Genomic DNA, 24,258 nt, shown 5'->3' on the forward strand with positions numbered 1-24,258 from the left:
GAACAACCCCCCCCCCCCCTCCATCTTGGATGAAGAGGAGCAGGGAGCTGATCCCCCTATATAGGATTTCAATAAGAATTTCCCTTATCCTCAGCCTGGTTAGGACAGGTGCATTTATCTTTTAAGCAGCACAGTGGCGTACTGGTTAGCGCTTCTGGGGTCCCTGGCTGGGTCACTATCTTGAAGTAGTTTGCATGTTCTTACTGTGCTTGCGTGGGTTTCCTCCCACACTCCAAAGACATGCTGGTAGGGTAATAGGTTCCTGTCTAAATTGGCCCTCATACTGTATGTATGCATGTGAGATAGAGACCTTAGATTGTAAACTCCTTGAGGGCAGGAACTGATGTGAAAGTGCAACTATGTAAAGTGTTGTGTAAATTGGCGATGCTATATAAATGCAGTATCTGTAATACATAAACCATGCTACTGTTATGACAGTCCCAAAAGAGGTCTCTATATACTCTCATGAGAATCTTATAGATGGCACAATCTTAAATATTGCATTATGAGCCCGCTTGTGGAAAGTCTGAAGAAATCATTGTATAAATACAAACAATACAAAGCATTTGCTTTGAGATACAGTATTTAAGACTATTTGTTACTTACTGCTACATGCTGGTGGCAAAGACCACTTCCCGTTGCTGCAGATACTTTCGGGCCACCCATTCATTTCAAAATCTTTGCTGCACTTGTATGTCACTACATTTCCAGTGAAGTACTCCTCTTTTGTATTTGATGGATCCAATGTCCCAAATGGTATGGATGGAGGTTTATTACATTTCAATGACCCTTAAGCAAAAATGATATATATGAATTGACCATTTTACCTGTGTATTCTTTACAAACACAGAAGCTTGTAGCATTATACACTTTACACTGGGTTCTGCCAAAAAACAGTCAAAGCATAGACATGAAGATATTGAAACAGATAAATCCTTAGCTGTAAAAACAACCTGTGAGGAGCTGAAAACTGTGGGGTTGATTTACTAAATGCAAAAAGCTATTCACTTTGAAAGTGAATTTGCACTTTCCACAGGGTTTTTTTTCCTTAGCTTAGTGGATGAGGTGAAGCTCTGCTGAGTTCCATCATCCAATCACGTGCAAGTAAAAATACAGTTTTTTTTAGTTTCCTTGCAAATGATTGGGCTTTTTCACCACATTTACCAAGCCAAGGGGAAACCTTCCCTGCAAAGTGCAAATTCCCTTCCAAGGTGAACAGCCTATTTGCCTTTAGTAAATTAACCCCTGTGTGTCCATGCTTTTTTATTTAAAGGGAACCATAAACCCCTAGATCTCTTTAGCATACTTGCAGTATGCACTACAGTCCTCAGATACAGTGGCAGCCAGCAGACCACAGAGCAGTGGCTTTATTTGCATCTTTTCAGCACTTTTCCTTTTCCCCATTGGCTATGCCCAAGTCATAGGCTGTATAGCAAGTCTTAGGAAAATAGAATTTGTCAGTAGATAAATATGGGAGCTGCCACTGAAGCACAACACTTGTTTTGGAAGGTACCGTTTCTATATATTAGCCCCTTGCAATATAATTGAATGCTGTGGGCAGCAAGTTCCCTTCCTGTCCAAATTTTCTTTGCACCAATTTACATAAATTAGCCCAGTCAATCTAAGATGGGTTATTTTGAGGTCCTAATCCTGTGAACTGGGACTATCATTGCACAGCATCAGTTGCATCAGGGCTGTAGGTTCATATTTAGTCTGCAAATGTTGTTTGACTGTAGAATTTAAAGTCTGCAGAAGGTACTCACTGACACACTGAGGGGGTGATGTCCATTTGCCATTCTGACAAATGACAGATGTAGGGTCATGAAGTTTGAAACCTGTTTTGCATTTCATCTGAATTTTGTCACCATCATAGTAGTCCCATTTTTGTTCAATAGCTTCGGTATTGGCTGGCTGTGGTGGAGGCGGACACTTAGACATTCTGGCAGCAACTGAAACTAGACATAATTGTTAAGCAGTTTTTGGCAACATGAGCATTGGCCTGAAAATGGCAAAGCAAAATTCTTGGACGCAGAATGGTTACCATCATTTAAGATAGTCATTGTAGACTGTGTACACGTACACACACAAATCTACACATACACATTATTTAACCAGTGTAAAGTAACAAGAACATAAAATCGATATTTACCTTCACACACTGGTAAAGGTGGGTCCCATCCATAGTAATAACACTGGCTGATTGGAGATCCTTTCAGTATCATCCCTTTATCACATGAAAATGTTCCTACTTGGCCATTGGAATAGACCGGATGAAGTTTACTAAAACTAGTGGATGGTGGCACAGAGCATTTAATTTCTAATAGACAAATGGGATAAATAAAATGTTAACAGTTAAAGAACGGAACACTCCTAGAACATATCTTTGAATCACAAAAAATTGAATTGATTTATCACATTAGATAATAAAATACACAAATATCACAAAATATTAACCAAGTTCAGTAAATATAACTGTAGTTAATCAATAGGAAGGGATCATGGGGTTCAATAAAATCCTGCAAATCCGTGTTTGAAGATTGAGCTTGAACGTAGCCATATTCTGTATTGACTCTTTGTCTTGGGCTGTCGTAATCATCGGTGCTAGGGCCAGGAGGCCTAGCTTTTGTATCATAGGACCCATAAGTGGAAGATAAAACCACCTGCCCAGAAACTGAATGCTGGCACTCACATAATGCCAACAGCCTATTAAGACAGAGAGTATTTATCAGTTTGTAATTATTTCAATATTGGAGTTGAAGTGTCTTAACCTCTTGCCGTCCGCCCGTAGTAAAAAAACGGACGGACGGCACTGCAGCATCTGCGGGTTGCCGTCTCCAGACGGCAATTTTGTTCTGCTCGCGCGCGCCCCCTAGCGGGCACGCACGGGCAGAAAAGACCCGTCCAATGCGAACAACAAGTATTATTATTTTAAAATAAAACGAATTTTGTTATTAGCATAACATATAAAGCATTACAGCTGTTGAGATACATATATGCGATGTGTTTGGTCAGCCTAAGGATTTATAGACAGCATAAACATGTTGTTACTGGATTTATCTCTGGTGCATTAAAGAATTACAGTATAGTCATCTGCCCAGCAAAGCCTATGATTGAAACAGTGAAGAAGTAGAACACACAGATCAGTTAATGTATTTGCCCTCTTCCCCTGTCAGAACGTTCCTCAGTGAGACATATGCATTCAACACTGCAGTACACCTGACCTCTTGCACTGCCTTTCCCTCTCCCTATTGGAGTGCTGCTGTACAGTGGATTTTAAGAGGCCAATTGTAGGTACTTGAACAATATGCATTTAAATAAACATGTAATTATTAATTATTAGAAAACAACATAAATCAGTGATTTTTCTGACTGCATTTCAGCTTTAAATAAATAGCTTGTGGTTCTGGTGTTATGCAGGATTTTTTCTCCATAGATCAAATATCCATCATCATATGCTATGTACATAGGCAAAAGCTACCGGTAGTTATGAGCATTTAGGCACATATGTGGGAACTTTAGATTCTATTTCATCACAGTGTGCTGTGGGAGATGCGCATAGCAACATCAAAAACATATTCTTCTATACATCATCAGTATCAGAATCCAAATACACAATGGTCATCATCATCTTCACCAACCGCTGCTGTTGATCATTATATCCATACTTGTTCAGGCATGAGGGGGCACAGTCAACGTAACCTCAAGATCTGCAAGAACTTATGCCTCTTCCCATCATGAAATCAGCATGAAACTTAATACCCACAAATCCCCAACAACCACTTGTTTGCAAACTAAACACGCACATGTGCAAGATACTGCTGAGGCACTCACTGTCATAACATGGCCTTTGCCTCAATGAAGAATACTTATTCATCATCACTATTTCAACAAAACTATCCCTGTGTTGAACTCCCACATCACTGATAACGGTGCAGGCTGCAAACAATGTACAGTATTTAACCAAGTGCACACCATTGCAAATGCACAAAGCAGCAGATGCTGGCCGAAAAAGTTCATATTCTGCATGACTTATTAGGTCAATTTGATGACAGCACTAAAAAGGTTCAATGACATCAAGAATGAAAAGCACTGCCAAAAATGGTCAAGTTAAGCTGCCACAGTAGACTTTTGTCCATTTTCTCCATATCCTTCTTGCAGTAGCATTACTTGTCTCTAATACCAACATCGCCAACTGCTGATTGACCTATCTCTCTATCGCTATATCATATAGGCAAGGAGAAGCATTGCCATGTTGTATTGCACTTAACAACCTGGGGAAAAAAACACAGAGTGCAGTTTGATCTAAGCAGTTACCTGCAGTGTTTTGCAGTTTCTGTCATAGGGAAATCACAGACAATACTGAACTGAGACGCATTTGTGTCATACATAGGGTTGCCACCTTTTCTTCAAGCCAAACCCGAACACTGTAGCGCCTCGCGGCAATTTTTTGGTAAAGTACACTATGCACATATTTTGTGATTAAATAACATTGGAGGTAATCACAAAGATGCCAGTGTGCCACAGATCCACAGATATACAATCTGTACACAGTGGTGTACTCTGGTTTGGGGCCGCCCTAGGCAAGACGAAACTAGAATACAGCCTGTAGGCAGATATTGTACTTTTTTCTTTCAGGTAAAATGCATACAGAGAAATGCTGCATAACGCGCACTATTACATGTTAAAAGAACATGTCAAAGAACAACAAAGATACACAAAAACAAATTCCATGGCATGCATTAAAACACGTGAAACTGAATACATCTTCACAGTGCAAAGTGTGCATCCAACCAAACTAATCTATTTCATCATAGCCCTTTATACTAGATATATTTTTCTCAATTGCCAGTGTCTGGGTGAAAGCCAACGAGTTGCTTGCGGGGGGAATTGTTCTGTAATGTAATAAATGAGTCACAGAGTCTTTCCATTAGATGCTATGCTAGAATTATAATTTAGCTTTACCATTTGGTTACCATTCAAGTAGATATGTATGTCTAGATACATATACAGTAGGCATAAATAGATGAACACATGGTAAGAAAGATAGAGACAAAGAAAGGAAAAAAAGGAAGGAAGGAGTAAAGGAAGAAAGGAAGGGAGGGAGAAAAGAAGGAAGGAAAGAAGAAGGGATGGAAGGAAGGAAGAAGTCAAGGAAGAAAGGAAGGGAGGGATAAAAGAAGGAAGTAAGGAAGAAAAGAAAGAAAGAAGGAAAAAAGGGAGGGAAGCAAGAAGGAAGGAAAGAGGGAAGGGAGGAAACACAACATATTGCTGTACCAGAACATTGTGGAGCAGCTGACCATCCAGACAAAAGGCACTCTGCTTCTTCTATAATATTTCTTTGAGCTGTCATGTATCCTTCATCGCATTGATATTGGAGCCGCTCTTCAACTTTAAAAGATGTTTTATTTGGCACATAATGTCCATTCTCCAAGTTTGACACTTTACAGGTCCCTGCAAATAATTCAACAAAGTTAATATGCAACTAAAGTATTTACATTTGCAGATTACAGTTTTTTTAAGGCGCTCCTTATTAGTGATAGTTTACTCATGGGTTGTGGGGCTCAGCTATGTTCCCCCTGGGGTTACTTCTCCTTTAAAATGAATGCAGTCTATTGGTTATCTTTGCTCAGGAACTATATGAAATGGTTTCCGGGCACATGTCTTGAGCCTGAGGCTATTACTCTGTAAGTACACACAAACATATTGTCAGACCCTCTCCTACCACTTCGACATGTTTCTCCCCAATGTGGGCCCAGTTGTGACTCATAGTACAATGTTGTCCCTGTTTATTAGGTAGTATTTCTATATTGGATACCTGTATAACAGCTGCAGTCTGCACGGTAAGAAATATACGCTTCTGTCTTTTCTTCTTACATACAGTATTAATCTAAACCGGCTGCCTTTTTCTATAAGTATATCTGATCATATACTGTATATGTGATGCTTTATTGGTTAATCTATTGCAATCAAAACAAAACAACTTGAAGTAAATCTATGAGCCTGAAAATCGCTGCAGTAATCACCATGCATAAAATGAAGACAATTTAAGAAATATAAGAGGAACAGTTTAATATAAAGATCTTACATTTAGAAGCTGATATACTAAAGGATTTGAGAATGTTCAGACAATAAAATGTTTGAAGATTCACTTTAATTGTCCAGTCATGTTGAAAGTTAATCCATGTTTACTTCTTCATCTGGACATAATTGCATAATTGAAGTAAATTTTCACACAATGTATTGTCTGAAAATTCACAAATCCTTTAGCAAATCAGCCTCATAGTGTTTTACAGTTAGAGAAAGGAGATATATTACACCAGTCAAAGGCTTTGTAGTGGAATATAATATTATTAAAGAAGAACTATGGGGTTAAGGCTTTTCCCCATAGTTCTCCTTAGGGTAACGGGAGGACACAAACTAGCGTCCTCCCATCACCCTAAGCTCAGTATACTCTGTAGCTCAGTATACCGCTGTAGCTCGCAGCATACTGAGACACCACAGTATACCGCGAGCTACTGCTCGCGGTATACTGAGACGCCGCAACTGAAGCGGATCCCGACAATTATGTCTGGATCCGCCCAGCTGCGTGAGTGACAGCTGGCTCTGCCTATCTAGAGGCAGAGCCAGCTGTCCCCGCCCCCTCCCCCGTCCGATCCGCCAGTCAGCGCTGGCGGATCGGAGCTGGGAGGGGGGAATCCAGCCCCTCCCCTGTCACGGCAGAGAGCTGTGACAGGATCGAGAGGTGAGCGAACGCCGGTATGTGTTCGCTCACTTCTCGATCTACTGAGCCGACCTGTGACAGTCTCATGGCCACAGGTCAGCTAGAACTATGAGGTGAGTGAAAAGAACTCACCTCATAGTTCTCCTTTAACAAAGGATATTGGCATTCAGATAAATAATACAATCACTCATTTTAATTAAGAACATGATATGTTTACCATCAGGGAAAGAACTCAATAATTTACAAGAGCTTCTGGCCAGACCCAAAGATGTCACCTATGGATATGCTGAATGTTGCCAGTAATATACAAAATACTTACCTGTAAGGAAGCTGAATCGGGTGTCTCTCCCTCTCTCTTTCTCTGGTATCACCGGTGGCCAGCTTCTGTACAGATCCCACGCCACAAGCTCTTCCTTCAGGCTCGTAGCCGCAGCACTGCTCCTCGTCTAGAGTAGACAATGCTTTGCCTTTAGGGCGCAATTCTGGTATCACTACGGTTGCCACCTGTCCCGGATTCACCATGGACAGTCCAGGTTTTGAGTCCTGCATGTGCTGTATCTGGGTATCAGCTGGCCTGAAACCCGAAAACAGCACATACAGGACTCAAAACCCGGACTGTCCTGGTGATTCTGGGAGAGGTGGCAACCCTAGGTATCACTGAATGTAAATTTGTGACTCTGCATGATGAGGATGCTATGTGGGTGCTGGAAAATTTTTGGTGAGTGTTTTAGTACACTCAAGGCCCCCCTGGTGCCACCGCTGTTTAGTATTATCTTGTGAATCTTAGACTGAAGCAGTGTTTGTTTATTTAGTAAGTCTCAGAAGGTCTTATAACTACACAGTAGTTATAAAATGCTTTATTAACAATTTTAGGCATCCATAAAACATGTGTAGCCTTCTGGGAATATCAGAACAGGAACTGGAACTGGAACTAACTTGTATGCAGTATAGAAAGTATTACATATTTAAAACTGTAAATAGTGACATGGCAAAGGTATGAACACCACACAAACTTCCTCTTACTTTTTGTTGTGTGAAGGGTTAAAAGAATTAACATACAAGTCTTCACTATTGCAGCCACAGTCCAAGCTAGTCAGAAGTTTAGAATACTGACAAATGTAGAGAGCAAATGGCAACATGCAGAGGAAGAGTACTAGGATGAAGTGTAAAGCCTCTCAGCAGGCCCAATCTTTATTTGACAGTGTAGCATAACTGAAACATCCACAGGTTATGCCAGATCACAGTGTTTGCGCTATGTATTAAAAGGACCACTTACTTTTAGTCACAGAATGCCAACAACAGTGTTTTTCCACCCACTAAGCATGTAGGCTATGTCCCCTGCATCAATTTAAATGCTAAATGCTTCTGTTTAGGAGCAGGGATCTCAAGTCTCCCTGATGTTCAGGGAGTCTCCCTCTTTTGGACAGCAGCTCCCTGATGTCCGCGAGAGAGGCATTTTCTCCCTGAAAGGTTTACTCTGAGTAAACCTTTCCGGTATATCAGTGGATAAGGTTTCAGAGTGAGGCTTGCCTCCTGGAGGAAGGTCAAGGAGGGTTATATCTGTGAAGCGAATCTGTACTCTATTTATAAAGTAGCTATAGGAAGATGCTTGCTGTTACCTTTTTTACCTTTACATGACAGAAAAAACGGTCCTTTACACAACAAGGCAAGGTACACACAAGCAATGCAGATTAAAGCATAAAGGTATAATAGGCAAACATTATTACGGCACTCATTGGACGATTATGTAGAAGTGAAGCTGTGGGGCAAGGTTGTGCCAAAGAGGACACAGATCATCCTAGGTTGCTCCAGTGCTGGCTCTAAAGTGGAGGAAGGAAGGTCCAGCATGCAAAAAGTAGAAAGGAGAGGAAAAGGGTGAAGGCAGGGGAAGGGGAGGAGAGGATACTGTTAGGAAAAGGGAAAGCAGAAATGAGTGATAAAGCAGAGAAGGGGGCAAGGAAAGTTGGAAGGGGAGGGGGAGATCTGGACTGTTATGCTAGGATCAGTGTCATGTGGTCCAGGGATGGAAGGTAAGTGGCAAATCTTGGAAAAAGCTGGAGTCTCACCACTACCTTCTAAGACTGGATTGGCAGACCATCAAAATGACTTCTGGGGTTCCTTTTGACATTGCTGATGTACAGTAGGTTTCCAAACCTTTAGAAAAGAGGGCTGGGTACCCATCAAACCTCTACTGCAATTTTTCCCTGGTCTATAAGATCTTGCCTCTTTCAAACAATCACTGACTTGTCTTCTCTCATGATCTCCAACCATAAGTGCAAACAAATTTTGAAGTACATGCGAGCAATGATATAGAGATCTTGACTGTGATCTTCTAGAATTATGCAAATTAGAAGAGTTTATATTTCTTGGGGATGGATGACGCAGAGAAGGGCTAAATTTAGGTGACATTTGTATTAAAACTTTACAACACAAATGTTATTAAATAATATTTTCCATACTTACAGATGTACAGATAGTTGTTTGACATTATCCATTTTAGGGGCAGCAGAGCAATGCTTGCCACAGCATTGCTCTGCTGCCTTGTGTTTATCCAAAATGAATAATAACATTATCCATTTTAGATAAACATTGTCATAATAAGCATACAGGATGTGTGAGAAAGGATATATAAGGGAAGATATGAGAAAGAAACATTGAGGGCAACAACTCACAAGCAAAAGAAAATGTCAGTAGGTACAGGGTCTTCCCAAGAAGAGAGTAGATTCTACCCCCTGAGAACAAGAAGTAGCGTTTGCTACATTCGCACCATCCAGAGAAAGGCTGGCCAATATGGAGGAGAGGAAGAGGAAATAAAGAAATGGAATACACACTCTGGGTTCCAAGAAATGTGAACTGCCACCTGCCATTGCCCGATCCGTAAAAGATGTAATAACCTCCAAGATCATCAGAACTGGAGTTCCCCCCAGTAGGAGATATGACTGACATTTTTTTAGAAGTGGAAAGTCCCATCAAAATCCCTTTGCATTCTCCATTCCCTAGTGATATTATACTGCCTCTAACTGGCAGGTAAAACCACAAGTGAAATCAGTAATATTTCTTGCACAATCCCTTTTGCAATGCTTACAGTAACTGCATATGACACAATAGTAACAAGAAAGCCTATTCAATTATTTTGAGCAATATTGAGTAAACATGTCCTAGTCTTTTTTTATTAGGCAAGGGATTGCTTTAATTTGCTGGTGAAGAATGTGACAGTATATGCTTGGCACACTTCATATTAGTACAAACACATACAAGGATAAGTCCCATGCTTTTAAAATACACAGATGAATGTATAAAATTGCCCAAACTGTCTAGGGGCCCACATGAAAAGGGGATTCTTTTGTTCTCTACCATGACCAGGAGCAGGACTGGGAGACCCAGGCGTCATTTCAGCTGTTAGTGCAGGCGTCTACCCCGTGGTAGATCTACAAGGTGGCTGGGCGGGCGGACTTCAATAAGCTGCTGGAGCACTCTCGGGAGCTGTGTGACATCTGTGTGACTGGGCTTCCTGGAGTGCAGGTCAGATTAACTGTTCATGACCAGGAGTTGCAACCTGTGCACTGCCCTGGTCCTGAAACAGAAGCTGGCCTTGGAGGTAAGAGAGGAGATATCCCCAATCTATGGGCACTGTGCATATTAAGGGACAGCTGGGTAGAATAAGACATATGAGGGGGTGCAAACTGGGCATCTCATACAATGTGAGGGTGTACAAACTGGGAATTTCAAACCATGCAAAGGGGTACAAACTGGGCATCTCAAACCATGCAAGGCGGTAAAAATTGGGCATCTCAAACTATGCAAGGGTGTACAAACTGGGCATCTCATACTATGCAAGGGGGTACAAACTGAGCATCTCAAATCATGCGAGGGGATACAAACTGGGTATCTCATACCATCTGAGGGGGTACATACTGGGCATATAAAAGCATGCAAGGGAGTATATACTGGGCATCTCATATCATGCAAGGGGGTACAAACTGGGCATCTCATACCATGCGAGGGGCTACAAACTGGGTATCCCATACCATGCGAGCAGATACAAACTTATCATTTCATACCATGAAATGCGATGGGGTACAATCCGGGCATCTCATGTCATGTGAACAACCACAACCAATTACAAAGCCATCCACAACTCTGCCCCCAGCTATATCTCAATCCTTGTCTCAAAATATCACCCTAACCGTCCTCTCCGCTCTTCAAAAGACCTCCTGCTTTCCAGCTCCCTCGTCAACTCCTCCCATGCTCGCCTCCAAGACTTCACTAGAGTCTCTCCCATCCTCTGGAACTCTCTACCCCTACCGGTCCGTCTATCTCCCATACTGACTGCCTTTAGGCGATCCCTTAAGACTCATCTCTTCAGGGAAGCCTATCCCACCGCAACCTAACCCCTGAAATAACAATTTCTTAAAGAATTCATCCCCACACAGCCACCTCCTCATGTATCACTTCCCCCTCCCTTTTAGATTGTAAGCCCTCACAGGCAGGGCCCTCCTTACCATCTTGTCTTGAATTGTATTGTGATTGTAATGTCTTCCTTATATTGTGAAACGCTGCGCAAACTGTTGGCGCTATATAAATCCTGTATAATAATAATAATGTGAAGGGGTCAAACTGGGTATCTCATACCATGCAAGGGAGTACAAACTGGGCATCTCAAATTATACAAGTTAAACGAGTTGTTTTCTAGTACTGAAGTCATAAGCAAGACTATATTTTCATTGTTTGTTTACCTACGCATTGTTCACTTATTTACTGCTACCAAGATTACCTCAGTCAGTTAGTCTTAATTATATCATATTACATTGTTCATGTTATGTGACCTATTTAGGTGTGAGGTAAGGGAGAGGGAGGGGGATGGAGAAGTTGGTCCCCACTATTATATTTTTTTGCCTAGTGCCCACCAGAGCAACCCCCCTCCCACACATACACACACATTGAAAAAGATGTAGGGAAAAAAATTTGCATTTCATTTATCCTACTGTATCCTATTTGTGACAAAATTGGAGACTATGATGAAGACATAATTACAGAATTTCCATTTATAATAAAAATCATATTGCAGCACTTCTTTCATGTTAGCAACTGTATAACTGTCAATTGTATATCTTTTTTCACAAACATCAAATTAGACACAACCTGGACTTATCAGAATATAAGGCAAGCAAAAATATTGTTAAAGAAATGCTTTTTAACCCTTATAGCAGCATTATTAGGCTCTGTTCACATCTAAGTGTCAGCGTTTAAAGGTGTTCTTTTCGGCTTTCAGGAGTTTTTTCAAGCATTTTTACACAACTTTTCAGCTTGGACGAAGGAGGAGGAGTGATCCTTGTGTAACAAGCGCATGAAAAAATGCTTTAAAAAATGCGCAAAAACGCTTGCGTTGCTTTTTTTCCCAGGCGTGTTTTTAGCACTTTGACTAAGAACATACTGTATATGTAGTAAAGAAATGTTAACCTTGTGTGTGACTCAAAGTAATAAAGCCAGAGGGTCTCCGTAATAGGCTCACATTTTCAGAGGGAGGTCAGCATTGCCCACCCCCATTTTTACTCAGGAAATATTTACTTTAAGATACTGCTATACACGCAATGTCAGTTGCCTTATCTGGCTGTTTGGCTTTATTGGGCAATGATCTCATAGAAGATAACCATAATACTGCTGATGGGCCACTATCAGGTTAACAAATCTACTCCATCACAGTTGTTCCCCTAAAAATCAGCAGCACTGGCACATTGCGCCAAAGCTGCTCATCTACCCCTCCAATGACCTGAATAGAAATGCTGGCTGAATTTAAAATTTCTGTTCCTGGGGCTCTTGGGCCTTGCAGATGCCAGAGGAGGTTGGATAAAGCCTGCACAGCTAATCACTTTACTGTCTATGGGGATATCAATGTGAAATTGTGTCACATCTAGCTTAATTAAAAGCTGGCAGAATCTCAGTACTTCTGTATTGTGCATAATGTGTAAGATAAATGCAGAATCAGAAAGAATGAGATTCCCAATAATAGTTGCAGAAGTTACAAGGTCCTAGAAACTTGGGAGCAAAGTTATCCCTGACAGGTTCTTAACTTTAAAAAAAACTAATTGGAAGTTTTACTTTGAAACCCAGTTCTTCTCTATAACTGTTTCTATCAGCATGGAAGATGACCCCCACTTTATTCAGTGCTTGGCAGCAATGTTCAGAAATTCTTCTTATTTTTAAGAACAAAAATCAAATTTAACCTGAGCCATTTTTTTAATATATAAACATATTTTAGAAAAACAGTTTGAGAAATTATTAGTCATATCTGCTTCTGCTTGCTGTGTACTTTTTAACACTTCCTTAATCAGTCATTAATAAAAGAAAAAGTTTTACCTTGTTTATTTTCCTGCGCAACAGGTGTTCCTGAGCACAATGCTACAAACAGAGAACTAAGAAAGATATAATGTTCCAGAGAGATCATTCTCCTTCCAGTACAGGAACTGTTAATGATGAAACTGCTTGACAAGAAGGAGTTGATATCCTTTCCTTACTGTTTCCTGTTCACAAATATGACCATGCTGATTCTCAAGCCAAGTTTTCATCTGCAACTATTCCCAACATATTTCTATATTTCACAACTGCTTTTACTTTACAAGTGGAAAGTATAGGCAATACCAACCAGAACTCATCACACACTATTCTGGTATAAGCCATGTGAATTCTAATTTGTCCTGCTATAAAATTAAAGAAATAAGAGAATAAAGCCTGGATTATCGGTGCTTCTCAGCACAGGGATTTGAGTTAAAATTCACACAGCGAGATAAAGTGTAATTTATTCCTAGCATTTTACCTGACTCTAGTACTGAACATTTAATCCAGGCAAACCTTAAAGCCTATCTCCAAGTAAAAATAAATAATAGCGATATTATGCCACCTGACCACAGTTCACTGTTCATGAAATGCATTATTAATAATTGGGTTATGACCCAGAGAATTAACTCAATAGTTTTCCGTTTTATTTTATGAACATGTAAACTTAGGGTCAAAGTCTACCTTAAACAAAACTCGAAGCTCTTCCCCACTCCTGACCCCTGAGTTCAGTGCATCACACACTCCTAACCACTTATTGTGCCTCATGTACACCTAACCCCTGCTCTTTGACTCTTGTGTGTGGTGCAGTAATGAAAAATTTTTTAGCTACAATGACTGTAGTATATGTGTGCCATGTATACAGTGAATAGGTCTTTATAATCGTTTTATTTAACAACTTGAAGACCGGTGTGCTAAACCCCCTTCCTGTCCAGGCCATTTTCAGTATTCAGCGCTACGTTACTTTGACTGACATTTATTCAGTCATGCAACGCCGTACCAAAATTAATTTTATATCATTTATTTGAAACAGATAGAACTTCCTTTTGGTGGTATTTATTCACCACTGGGTGTTTTATTTTTTACTATATAAAGAAAAAAGTACCGAAATAAAAAAAAAACACTTTTGCCTACATTATGGTACTGTATAAATCATTGCAAACAAATACATTTAGGCCAAAATGTATACTGCTACAGTTCTTTGTTCACGTCGGGTAAATAGATGGCAAACATGTCAAGCCTTAAAATTGCGTGCAAAAAACTCCCATACCCATACATACAAATTGGCCATAGGTGATGTTTTAAAAGCTTTTACTGCTCATCAAGTTCATGTTAACAGTGAATGATTCAAATTATTACTCGCACTCCGATGTTTGTGGTAATATGTAACATGTGTGGCACAATCATAATTTTCGCATGTAGGTGCACCCACACATATTTGCATTTGTGTGCGGGTATACGTGGAGGCAGCGGACTTTAAAACTTTGTTCGCCTGTGTATAAATCTTTATTCTGAAATATCTTGAAAACTTTAGCCAACCTGCACCTTTATCACCTGTTTTCTAATTCATCTAATTAAAATATGTAAGAATTAACACATTTTATCTCGGAGGTTGATAATTTCCCAAAATTAGTAGACCAGTGCTATTGGGGGCTAAAATCAGCCAGCAACAGATCACTATGGTGCAGAGAGAGGCAGGACAAAGCTGCAACAACTCTGCCCAAGCCTACTTAGTGACAGGAATTGCTGTGACATCACATGTGACATCACTACACTCCCAATGTAAACACAATACTGAAGCTCCTGGGCTTAGCATTGGATCCCGGCTGTCAGTGAAAACCGCAGTTCAAGCACCAGAAGCCACCAGGATCTGAGTAAACCTGAGTCTGGGTGCCATTTTAAAATGGCACATTAGACTCAATTGGCTAAGCAGCTTGGGTTTTTCTATTTTTACAACTTGGGTAAAAGCCAAACTACATTTTATGAGTCCTTTCTACAGAAAGCCAGGCATTTCTGAAGGGTTCACAAACTTTTTCTGGCAAATGTTTGTAGCTCTAGTTGAGGCCCTTATGTATTGCAACAAAACATGACAGAGGCCATTACATTTTTTTTTCAGGTAGAAAATATAAATATTTTATATACAGGTAACAAGCATATTTGGAATCAGAATTCCCCTTTGGAAAATCCAGATCCTTAAAGAAAAAAGTCCCATTTGGGAAAAACCCCATTCTTGCCTCTGATGCTATCAGTCTTCAGGAAGCCTGAGGTCTATAAGTTTATTTATGGCTTTCCTTCAAGGAAAAGGGTAGGTCACACATGTCAGAAAAGTGTTTGTTATGAAAAATGTACTACTCAGCATTTTAACCAAAAAAGAAACGTCAGACTAAATATAAATCACAGATTTATCACAAAATGCAAAGATTCAATTCACAAAAGAACAAACATTAACACTAACATTCAGATGTATTTAAAGAAGAACTCCGGGATTTTCAAAAGATAACCCATGCTCGTTTTGGTATAGGGTCACAAATAAAGATGATATATCTACCTAGCCGTCAATCCCACCCTGCTGTTTGACTGGTCCCCACAGCCTCTTCTCTCCCGGGCTCCAGACCCATCACATCATCATGTCTAATACAGGTCTATTAATCATAAGGACGCCAGGGGGACATACCACAGCCAGAGTCTACGGGGAGAGAGGTGAGCGGTCACTGCCACAGGACCGAGGAATTTTTTTTCCATTCCCTAGACCAAAAGAAGCAGATAACCCTTGCAATGTGGGAGTAGCCCCACTGCAAGGGTTAACTTTTGAAAACCCTGGGGTTCTTTAAAAATTAGTTATTACACTGATCTTTGGCATATGTTTATTTAACTTGTCCATAGTTGCTACAATATACCTAAATATTCCTTAATCATAGTCAGTTTATATTAAAAGAAAGCACGAAAAATCCACTCTTAAATCTAATCTAGTGGTGACTTCTTAAACCAATTTCAGCTACAGTGCTACAGTTTACAGCCCTGCAAAAAGATGGTGCTAATGGACTGGACCCATAGAAATGTAAAAGCTTGTAAGCCTTATGGATTGAATTTAGATTGGGATATTTCATATTTCTATGGCTAATAAGTAGTGCTTTATGACCTTCCTCCTGTAGAGCTGGTAATTGTAGGTGAATTCATTTTACGAATTCACCACTAGATGTCCTCAGAGTACAGTTTGTCTAAGTACTTTCAACATAGATATTTTGTAACAAATATGAGATAATATGAAGTGTATCTAAAGCCCTTTTGTTTTAGTTCTGGATAGGGAAGTAGGGAAGGTTTAGAACCCTGAGGGCCCATTCACACCATGGCATTGTATTTTCCAAACGATACCGCATGATTAACGCATGCTATTGTACAATGCACCTAGTAAGTGTTACCGTGCGCTAGGTGCGTTGCATTGCCATTCATTTGAATGTCACCCCAACACACCTCCCAGTTTTGCATGCATTACTTTTTTTCACCACAATGCTCGGTATTGCAGTACCGCACGTTGCAGCACACAGTGAGCACAGCTTTTCCTTATTCAGTAAGCTTTGCAAGCATTGGGGTTGATTTACTAAGGAATTAGAGAATTTTCATTTTGCACAGTGAATTTTCACTTAGCTTAGTGAATGAGGCGAAGTTGTGCTGACTTCCATCATCCAATCATGTGAAAGCAAAAATATTTTTTTTTTAAATCTTTCTTGATTGGGTATTCTTTGTAGAGTGATTTTTCACTTTATTTCAGCTCATATACTAAAATAAGTGAAAATTCACTTTGAAATTGAAATTTCTCTACTCCTTTAGCAAATCAGGGTCCTTATGGCTGGAGTCACATTATTGAAATGTGCATTATGTGCTTTGTGATGGCATTGAATGGCACCCTAATGCACCTCCACATCACACCTGCACAATGCAGTGTACCACACAGTAACCTACATAATAAAACGTACCTTTTCTATCCATTCTGGTGTGTTGCCATTCAAAAGAATGGGCTGCCTTAAAGCTTAATTCCACTTTTCCAGGTGAATTTGGGAAAATGGAATTACCCCCTCCTATCTGACCCCCTCTTGGCCCCCTCCTCCCGCCATAGTTACCTATAGTCGAACGCTCCTTCCCCTCCGCCAGCATACCATCCATACACTGTACTGCCTTCTAGCGCAGCCCTGCACTTTGAATTTTGAATTTCGCTCACAAATGGCAATCACTCATTGGTCAGCATGGCCACCTGACCACACCAACCATTGTGAATAGCCCGTACAGCAGCCCTTCGGTTCTACTGAACCGAAGGGGTCTGGGGCAGAAGCTAGCCGAAGGATCGGCCGAAGCTACGGCTAGATCCTTCGGCTGCTTCGTGAATAGACCCCTTACTGAAATGACATGCTCACTAGAAGTACATTGAAGGGAATTTATCAAAACTGGAGCAGCTGTGCATGGCAACCAATCAGCTTCTAGCTTTCACTTTCAAAGCTAAAGTAGTATTAAACTCTCAAACTTTATTCAATAGTCAATTCAGATCAAACAAATTTACATTGCCCAGCAAAGTATGTCTTCACATTTTTGCCCAAGTACTTCCAGCCATCCTGTTTCCAAACAGCTCAGACTCTCTCAGCTCAACTTCCTTGAACTTCCTGTCCAGCACAAGATCACAAAGGTCAGCACAGTCTCTAGCAGCTGTCTATCCACTAGCTTGGAGAAGGGAGGAGAAATGAGGAAGGAGGAGGGGAATGAAGAGCAGAGAGCAGGAGAATGGCTTGCCTTGCTGTGTCTGTGTGTTTGTGGACAGTTTACCAGCACACAAAAGGGTGACTCCTTAGGACCCTGCAAGGGAAAAGAGATACTCTAAGGGCTCATTTCCACCAGCCCGTGCGCTCATCGCACTGTCCCATGCCCGGAACGCAAGGGATTGCATACACAAGGTCTCCTTGCATTCTGGGACGGGCGGGGGCGTGGCAATGCCATTCATGTCAATGGCACTACAGACAGGCCCCCCGCCCTTAGTGCGTTCGGCCCCACAGGACCGAGTGGTAATTCAATGCCCTGCATTCCAGTGTGGTACAATTGCAAAAAATAGTGCATGCACCACGACCAGTGCTCAGGGGACCAGCTGACTCTGCAGGAAACAAAAACATGTATCCCTATGTGTTTTATGGGCTACAGTTCTCACGTGCACAGTCCGTTCAGGTTACGACAGAAAAATACTGCATGTCACATTTTGTACGGTCAGGAAACGGTCCGGAAACGCAAAATGCGTCAAAAACGCACTGCACTGCAGCTAACATACTGACAGCCCCACTCCAGCAAAAAAAAAAATATTTTTTTTTTTAACTGGAACGCATCAAAAATGCGGCAAAAACACGGCAAAACACATAGCACCGCGTCTGCAGATCCGCACCTGATCAGGACCTGAAACTCATGTGAACAGGCCCTTAAACATCAAGAAGCAGCATCCATTTTAAATTATTTCATCAGCATTTGAAATAGCTTAACCTTAACATTACGTTAACTGAATAAAATGATGATGAAAGCTGATTGGTTGCCATGCACAGCTGCTCCACATTCTGTCTGCTCCAGTTTTGATAAATTCCCCTCAATATACTTTCCTTTTAATTACAGTTACAAATCATAGTGGGAGGAATTGATCAAAGCTGGTGCAGACAGAATCTGGAGCAGTTGCCCATAGTAACCATTCAGCTTCTCTCTTCAGTTTGTTCAGTTAAGCTTTGAAACGAAAAGATAGAAGCTGATTGGTTGCCATGGGCAACTGCTCCAGATTCTGTCTGCTCCAGTTTTGATAAATTCCCCTCCCTGTGTTTTTATATCCTTAAACCATTTTATCCTGGACAGATGACAAGGAATGTGAGAAAAATCCACATAGAGCTGACTGCTGCAGCCAAATTTCTTACAACTCTTTAAAACGTTCAGAGAAATCATTCGCGAAGAAGGGAAACTTTTTCTATGAATGCAAACAATGGGTGGAAAAAAATGTGTTAGTTTCTGCGGAGGGCTGACAGCTGGCCCTGTGAAGACTTTGTCCATTTTACGGCTTTCCTAACACCGAAGGTGAGAAGCGTCCCAGAAAAAAAAGACGCATCTGCTAGCATACACCTGACACTCTGCTGTCACAATAGGTGTCATGAGTACGGGATGAATATCACCTGAAACCGGTCTCAGTGGGCAGTGATCCTGATTTGTGAGGAGCCCATTGTACCTGGGTCTGGTTCAAAGTGAGGTTCACCGAACTGCTTCTAAATTCTGAATGTCAATCAAAGTCTCATTGACGTCTATTGGAGCTGAATCTTTCAAATCAATTCTGGCCATTTTTAAGGCTAATGGGCAAGGGATAGTCAAACAAAGGGCACAGGGAACTGAGGATTGCCAGGGTTGGCATGGATCAATGCAAAGCGGAAAAAAACAAAAATACTGTTTGGCGGGGAGCAGTTCTTTTAATAACGCCTAAAGGGCAATATTAAAATTGCACAATTCCTTTAAAAAAAAACAAGCTTGGTAGATGCCCTGAACCTTCCTGTGAAGTGATCCATATGTGAGATGTATACACACAAAAGTACGGAAGCGCCCTGGGGCCGTGCTAAACAAAAATATGAAACAAAATTCTAACTTTTAAAGTTAGAATTTTGTGTTTAAATGTCAGAATTCTGAGTTTGAAAGTCGGAATTCTTTGTTTAAAAATCAGAATTCTGTGTTTAAAATTCTGAGTTTCAAACTCAGAATTCTGACTTGTAATCTCAGAATTCTGACTTCAAACACAGAATTCTGACTTTTAAACACAGAATTCTGACTTTAAAAGACAGAATTTTGTTTCATTTTTTTTAGCACGGCCCAGGGCGCTTCTGTAGAAAAGTGACATTTATAAAGAAAAAAAATACCTTTTAGTCCCTTCATGACCAAAGCCTTTTTTTCCCCTGTTTTTTGCACCCATGTTATTATCCACATTTTAGACCTGAAAATTACTTTAAACCCTCAAACATTACATATTTTCTGAAAGACAAGACCCTGTAGAATAAAATGGTGGCAGTTGCAAATTTTTATGTTGCACGATACTAGCGCAACTTATTATCAAACCTGACAACTTTGTGAAAAATGCACTTAAGTTAATTCTAGTGCCCCAAAACATAATAAAATACCAATTTTTCAATAAAATTTAAAAGATTAGGTTACAACAAGTAAATAGATACCCAACATGCCTAGGTTAAAAACTGTGTGTGTCCGTGAAACTGCAACAAAATTTAGTACCCCAAAAAGTCCATAGATGACGCTTTAAAAGCCCCTACAGGTCATCAGTTTAGAGATACATATAAATATCAGCCTTAGAATTGTTGCTCTCACTCTGGCGTACGCAGCGATGCCCAACATGTATATGACGATCGTTGCTTTCATAGTAGGCGCACCCGGCTAGTGTTTACGTTATGACACGCATGCTCGCGGGAGTGGGGGACTTTAAAAAACATTTTAAATTATTTTTACATTAGTTTTATTTGATACTATTTTAAAAAACTGTTATATTTTTTTTTTTACTGTACTTTAATTGCTATAACATATGGGGGCTTTCAGCGCTTTCCGCGTTTGGCCCGCTTCGGATTTTGCCTTGGCTCAGGCGAGCCGAAGCATATGCCTTCGGTTCGACTGAGCCGCTCGGCCAACTTCGGGAGCTGTACGGGCTATAGTGAATAGCCCGCACAGCAGCCCTTCATTTCGACTGAACCGAAGGGCCCCGGCAGCCAAAGCTAGCAGAAGGATCAGTCGGCTGATCCTTCGGCTAGCATTGTGAATAACCCTGTGAGTGTCTACAAGCAAATATATGAGGCATTCTTGAAAAAAAACTTGTGAGACATTGAACCTGCCAATTTGTATCAGGTTCAGGCTATGGCAGAAATTCATATGACCAGAACTGGATTTGTAAGAAAAATATTAAAAGAACTTTCTCAAAGCCGCATTGCAAAAAAAATAAAAAATCACAAAAATGTAATTTATATGCAACTTGCAACACCTTCATTATAGCTTTTTAAAAGAAGTTTTTTATTGTTTTTGTTGTAAAGTTGGGTTTATTATTATTATAATTGTGTTTCTTTAGCACTATCCTATTTTGATTTTACAGTGCTCAACAATACAGAATAAAGAAACAAAATGTTAGCAAAAATATTTCCCTGATCTGCCCACATGCATTGCATGTACAAAGTTTGCTTTCCCGTAAGCCTCTATAGCATTCATTGTAAATAAGAAGCCCTAACAGATAGCTCTATTTAATTTATTTTCCTCACCTAAGCTTTCCTAATTCTTGTTATCTAACTATGAACTTCCCTTGACTCAGCAGGTATATACCAACAGTTAGGCTGATCTGTCTTCATTAAGCAGTATTTTACATTCATTACTTTCTCACACACCGACAACTGTAATCCACTGGTTGAAAGTGGCAAATTTGGCAGGTTTGTTAGACTGGCCCCAGGTTGCCCTTTCACAAATTTTGTGCTAAGTATTCACTATTACTTGCTAATAAAATGTGGAGCCGAAGGATATTCACAACACTTGTCTTTTACAACTTTTCTCACATGGGTGGAAACTATTCGAAATGTTTCAGTGTAGTAAAAGATTTAGTTTCAGAATAATAAAACCATTTCTAATCATTGCCTACGATGATTACGTAGAAGGAGATATCTAGGGCTTAAATTGAATAATGTCTTAGAAATGTAGGAAGATATCCCCACTCGACAATGGAAACGTCACATAAATGTACCTTTTGAACTCCAAAAAAGTTATAGTAAAACGAAGACTTGGTTTTATTAATGCATTTAAATGTGACAACAAAAGTCAACATTTTCCAGAAATATTTTAAAGTTCAGTATAACATGCAAATATTATGGAAAAGGAACCTGTATACCATTTTACTACATGTACCTGCAGGTGAGGGGTGACAACTGTCAGCCCAGGGGGCATGACCAACCAACTGGCTGAGGTATCATGCAGACTTAGCCCATAAAAAAACAACTAACCAAAATTCCTCAAATTGTCCTCCTTATGCCTTTAGGCTTTCCCACCCAATTTTATGTTTGTGTTTATATGACAATCTGTTGTTTGTCTAGTGCTATAAACTTCTACAGAATTTAAATAAGCAGTTTAGGCAGTAAACCTAACTGTCCTATGGTTAACAAGTTGTAATGGGAAAAAAAATGTAGTGTTTAACTTCGGAAACATAAAGCCATTTAAGCATTATCTTGGATCTTTAGTAGCAGCTGGGTTGTGTTGAAGGTAGCAAACAAGCAACAGTGAACGGCACGCTCAATAGCAGAAAAGGTTTGTTGCTTTAGGTGGCTAACTATATTTGAAGCCAAAACATTTTCTTTTATTTTGGATAAAGTACAGAATGGTTTAACCACAGCCATTTTTCTGCAATTTGTGTCAATTGGAAATATTTTGCATTGGTAATAATGCTTCCTGTCCTTTGCACACAACAGGAATTGAGAGGAGTTCTCGTTAAAGTGATAAGAATCCCCTTAGACGTGTGGTTCTCAACCTGTGTAACCTCAGGACCCACATTTGTACTTGGTCATTAAGTCGCGACCCAAGTCGCACTGCAATGGAACGCACAGGGTTGTGGTACCGCATGTTCCGATGCAGGCAATCAAACTGTGGGTGAGGTGTGTTTGGGATGCCATTCAAAAGATCCAACCAGTCTCCATACCTTACGAGAGCTGGAGTTAATCCTCAGCTTGGGGTCCAGTGTGGACTGCTGTGCTATGATTGAGCTCCATCCATATGTGCAATGTTTGTACAGCTCCCTTGAGTGCCCTGTAGCGGTGCCGGGAACCAGAATGTGACATCACTCCGGTCTAGGCACCTCTACAGGGCACGCAAGGATGTATGGATGGAGCTCCCTCACGGCCATAGCCTCAGCCCATCCCACCTCAAGCAGACACTCGGCACCGGGCAGCATATTTGGAATGGCTGCTTGGCAAGAGCACTGACAGGAGGAGCTGAGGAGCCTCTCACCTAGCACAGTGAAAGGCACACCGTGACCCACTGAACACTTTTGGGTCACGACCCACCAGTTGAGAACCAAGGCCTTAGACAGGTGTCACCAAAAGTGTCCACATTGGAAGATTTTACTCTATTCCTCTTTTGGTGACAATGCAAATCTTGGATCTTCCCTTACTTTCAGTTCTATTATTGGCATTGAGCACTAAAAAAAACCTGAAAGGGGTTACAACCCCTCACCACTATCCAAAAATAAAAATATTTGTTTCAGGTGCACTTTATGGACCTTCCCTTATTCTCTGAAGAAAAGAGAATATGCATTTTACAGTGACACATTGAGAGGAAATCACTCCAAAGTGAGCAAAGTCCCCTCATAGACAGTTGTCACCGAAACAAGTGTCCCCATTGGATGATTGCAGTGACATCAGGTGAGCTCTAGTACATTGCAGGAAAAATGTCTGCATTTTTCCACAACTTACCGCAACCCACCTCAAGGCAGCGTTGTGCTTTGAACAGGGCACAGAAAAAACAGTTGTTTTCTCTGTGCTCTGGCATTGAGCCTGTGTTGACCTGTGCAGAACAAATCAACTGGTTTGAAGAATCCCTTAGAGAATAAAAATAATGAGCAATGGATTCATGGATGGCTACTATGCACATCTGTAATGCAGATAGATATAGAATTGTTTTCACTTATGAAAAAGCAGTTTTATTTTAATGTTTTAAATACACAAGCTCTGCATGCCTCCACACATCTCTCAGCTCTTCAACATTACCGCTCTTATTCCTCAAGGGCTGCAGCTTCAGGTACTGCATTACAAGATCATTCATCTCCCGTTCCATTCTCAGTACGTGTGCATATTTGCTCAAGTCACACAATTTTTCTGGCTCAGGTATAAGGTAGTTATCTGTCTCAGGCACATGCACCAAGTGTTACATTTTATCACCTATGTGTATGGTGTCTGAAACACAAATGGACATTGGCCCTCGTGACACCACAATTTGCACAAAATGCCATCTTAAAAAGGCACTTAGCTGTAAAGGGAAGTTCTCCCCCAGCATGAGAAGAGATACAAATTTAAAAGGAAGACCAGCAAAGAGAAGGGAACAACCATGGATTACAGTAAGGCACACATTTCAGTATTGGTTTATGTTAAAAAATCTGAGGGTTTAATGTCACTTTAATTATATTGTAC

General features: G+C 40.5%; 1 protein-coding gene across 1 annotated transcript in view; it reads right to left on the reverse strand.

Annotated features, from left to right (window-relative positions):
• Positions 1–23,905, reverse strand: part of LOC108797399 (coagulation factor XIII B chain-like) — a 39,088-nt gene extending 15,183 nt beyond the window's left edge. Inside the window, exons 1-5 of the mRNA XM_018568987.1 lie at positions 23,839–23,905; positions 5,275–5,451; positions 2,150–2,317; positions 1,764–1,955; positions 607–789 (exon numbers count right to left, since the gene is read on the reverse strand). Of these exons, the coding sequence (XP_018424489.1) occupies positions 607–789; positions 1,764–1,955; positions 2,150–2,317; positions 5,275–5,451; positions 23,839–23,905 (787 nt within the window). The remainder of the gene's footprint in view (positions 1–606; positions 790–1,763; positions 1,956–2,149; positions 2,318–5,274; positions 5,452–23,838) is intronic.
• Between the last annotated feature and the right edge of the window lie 353 nt (positions 23,906–24,258).

Source organism: Nanorana parkeri, unplaced genomic scaffold (assembly GCF_000935625.1).
Source record: "Nanorana parkeri isolate BGI_ZX_2015 unplaced genomic scaffold, ASM93562v1 scaffold1271, whole genome shotgun sequence".
Classification (NCBI taxonomy): Eukaryota; Metazoa; Chordata; class Amphibia; order Anura; family Dicroglossidae; genus Nanorana; species Nanorana parkeri.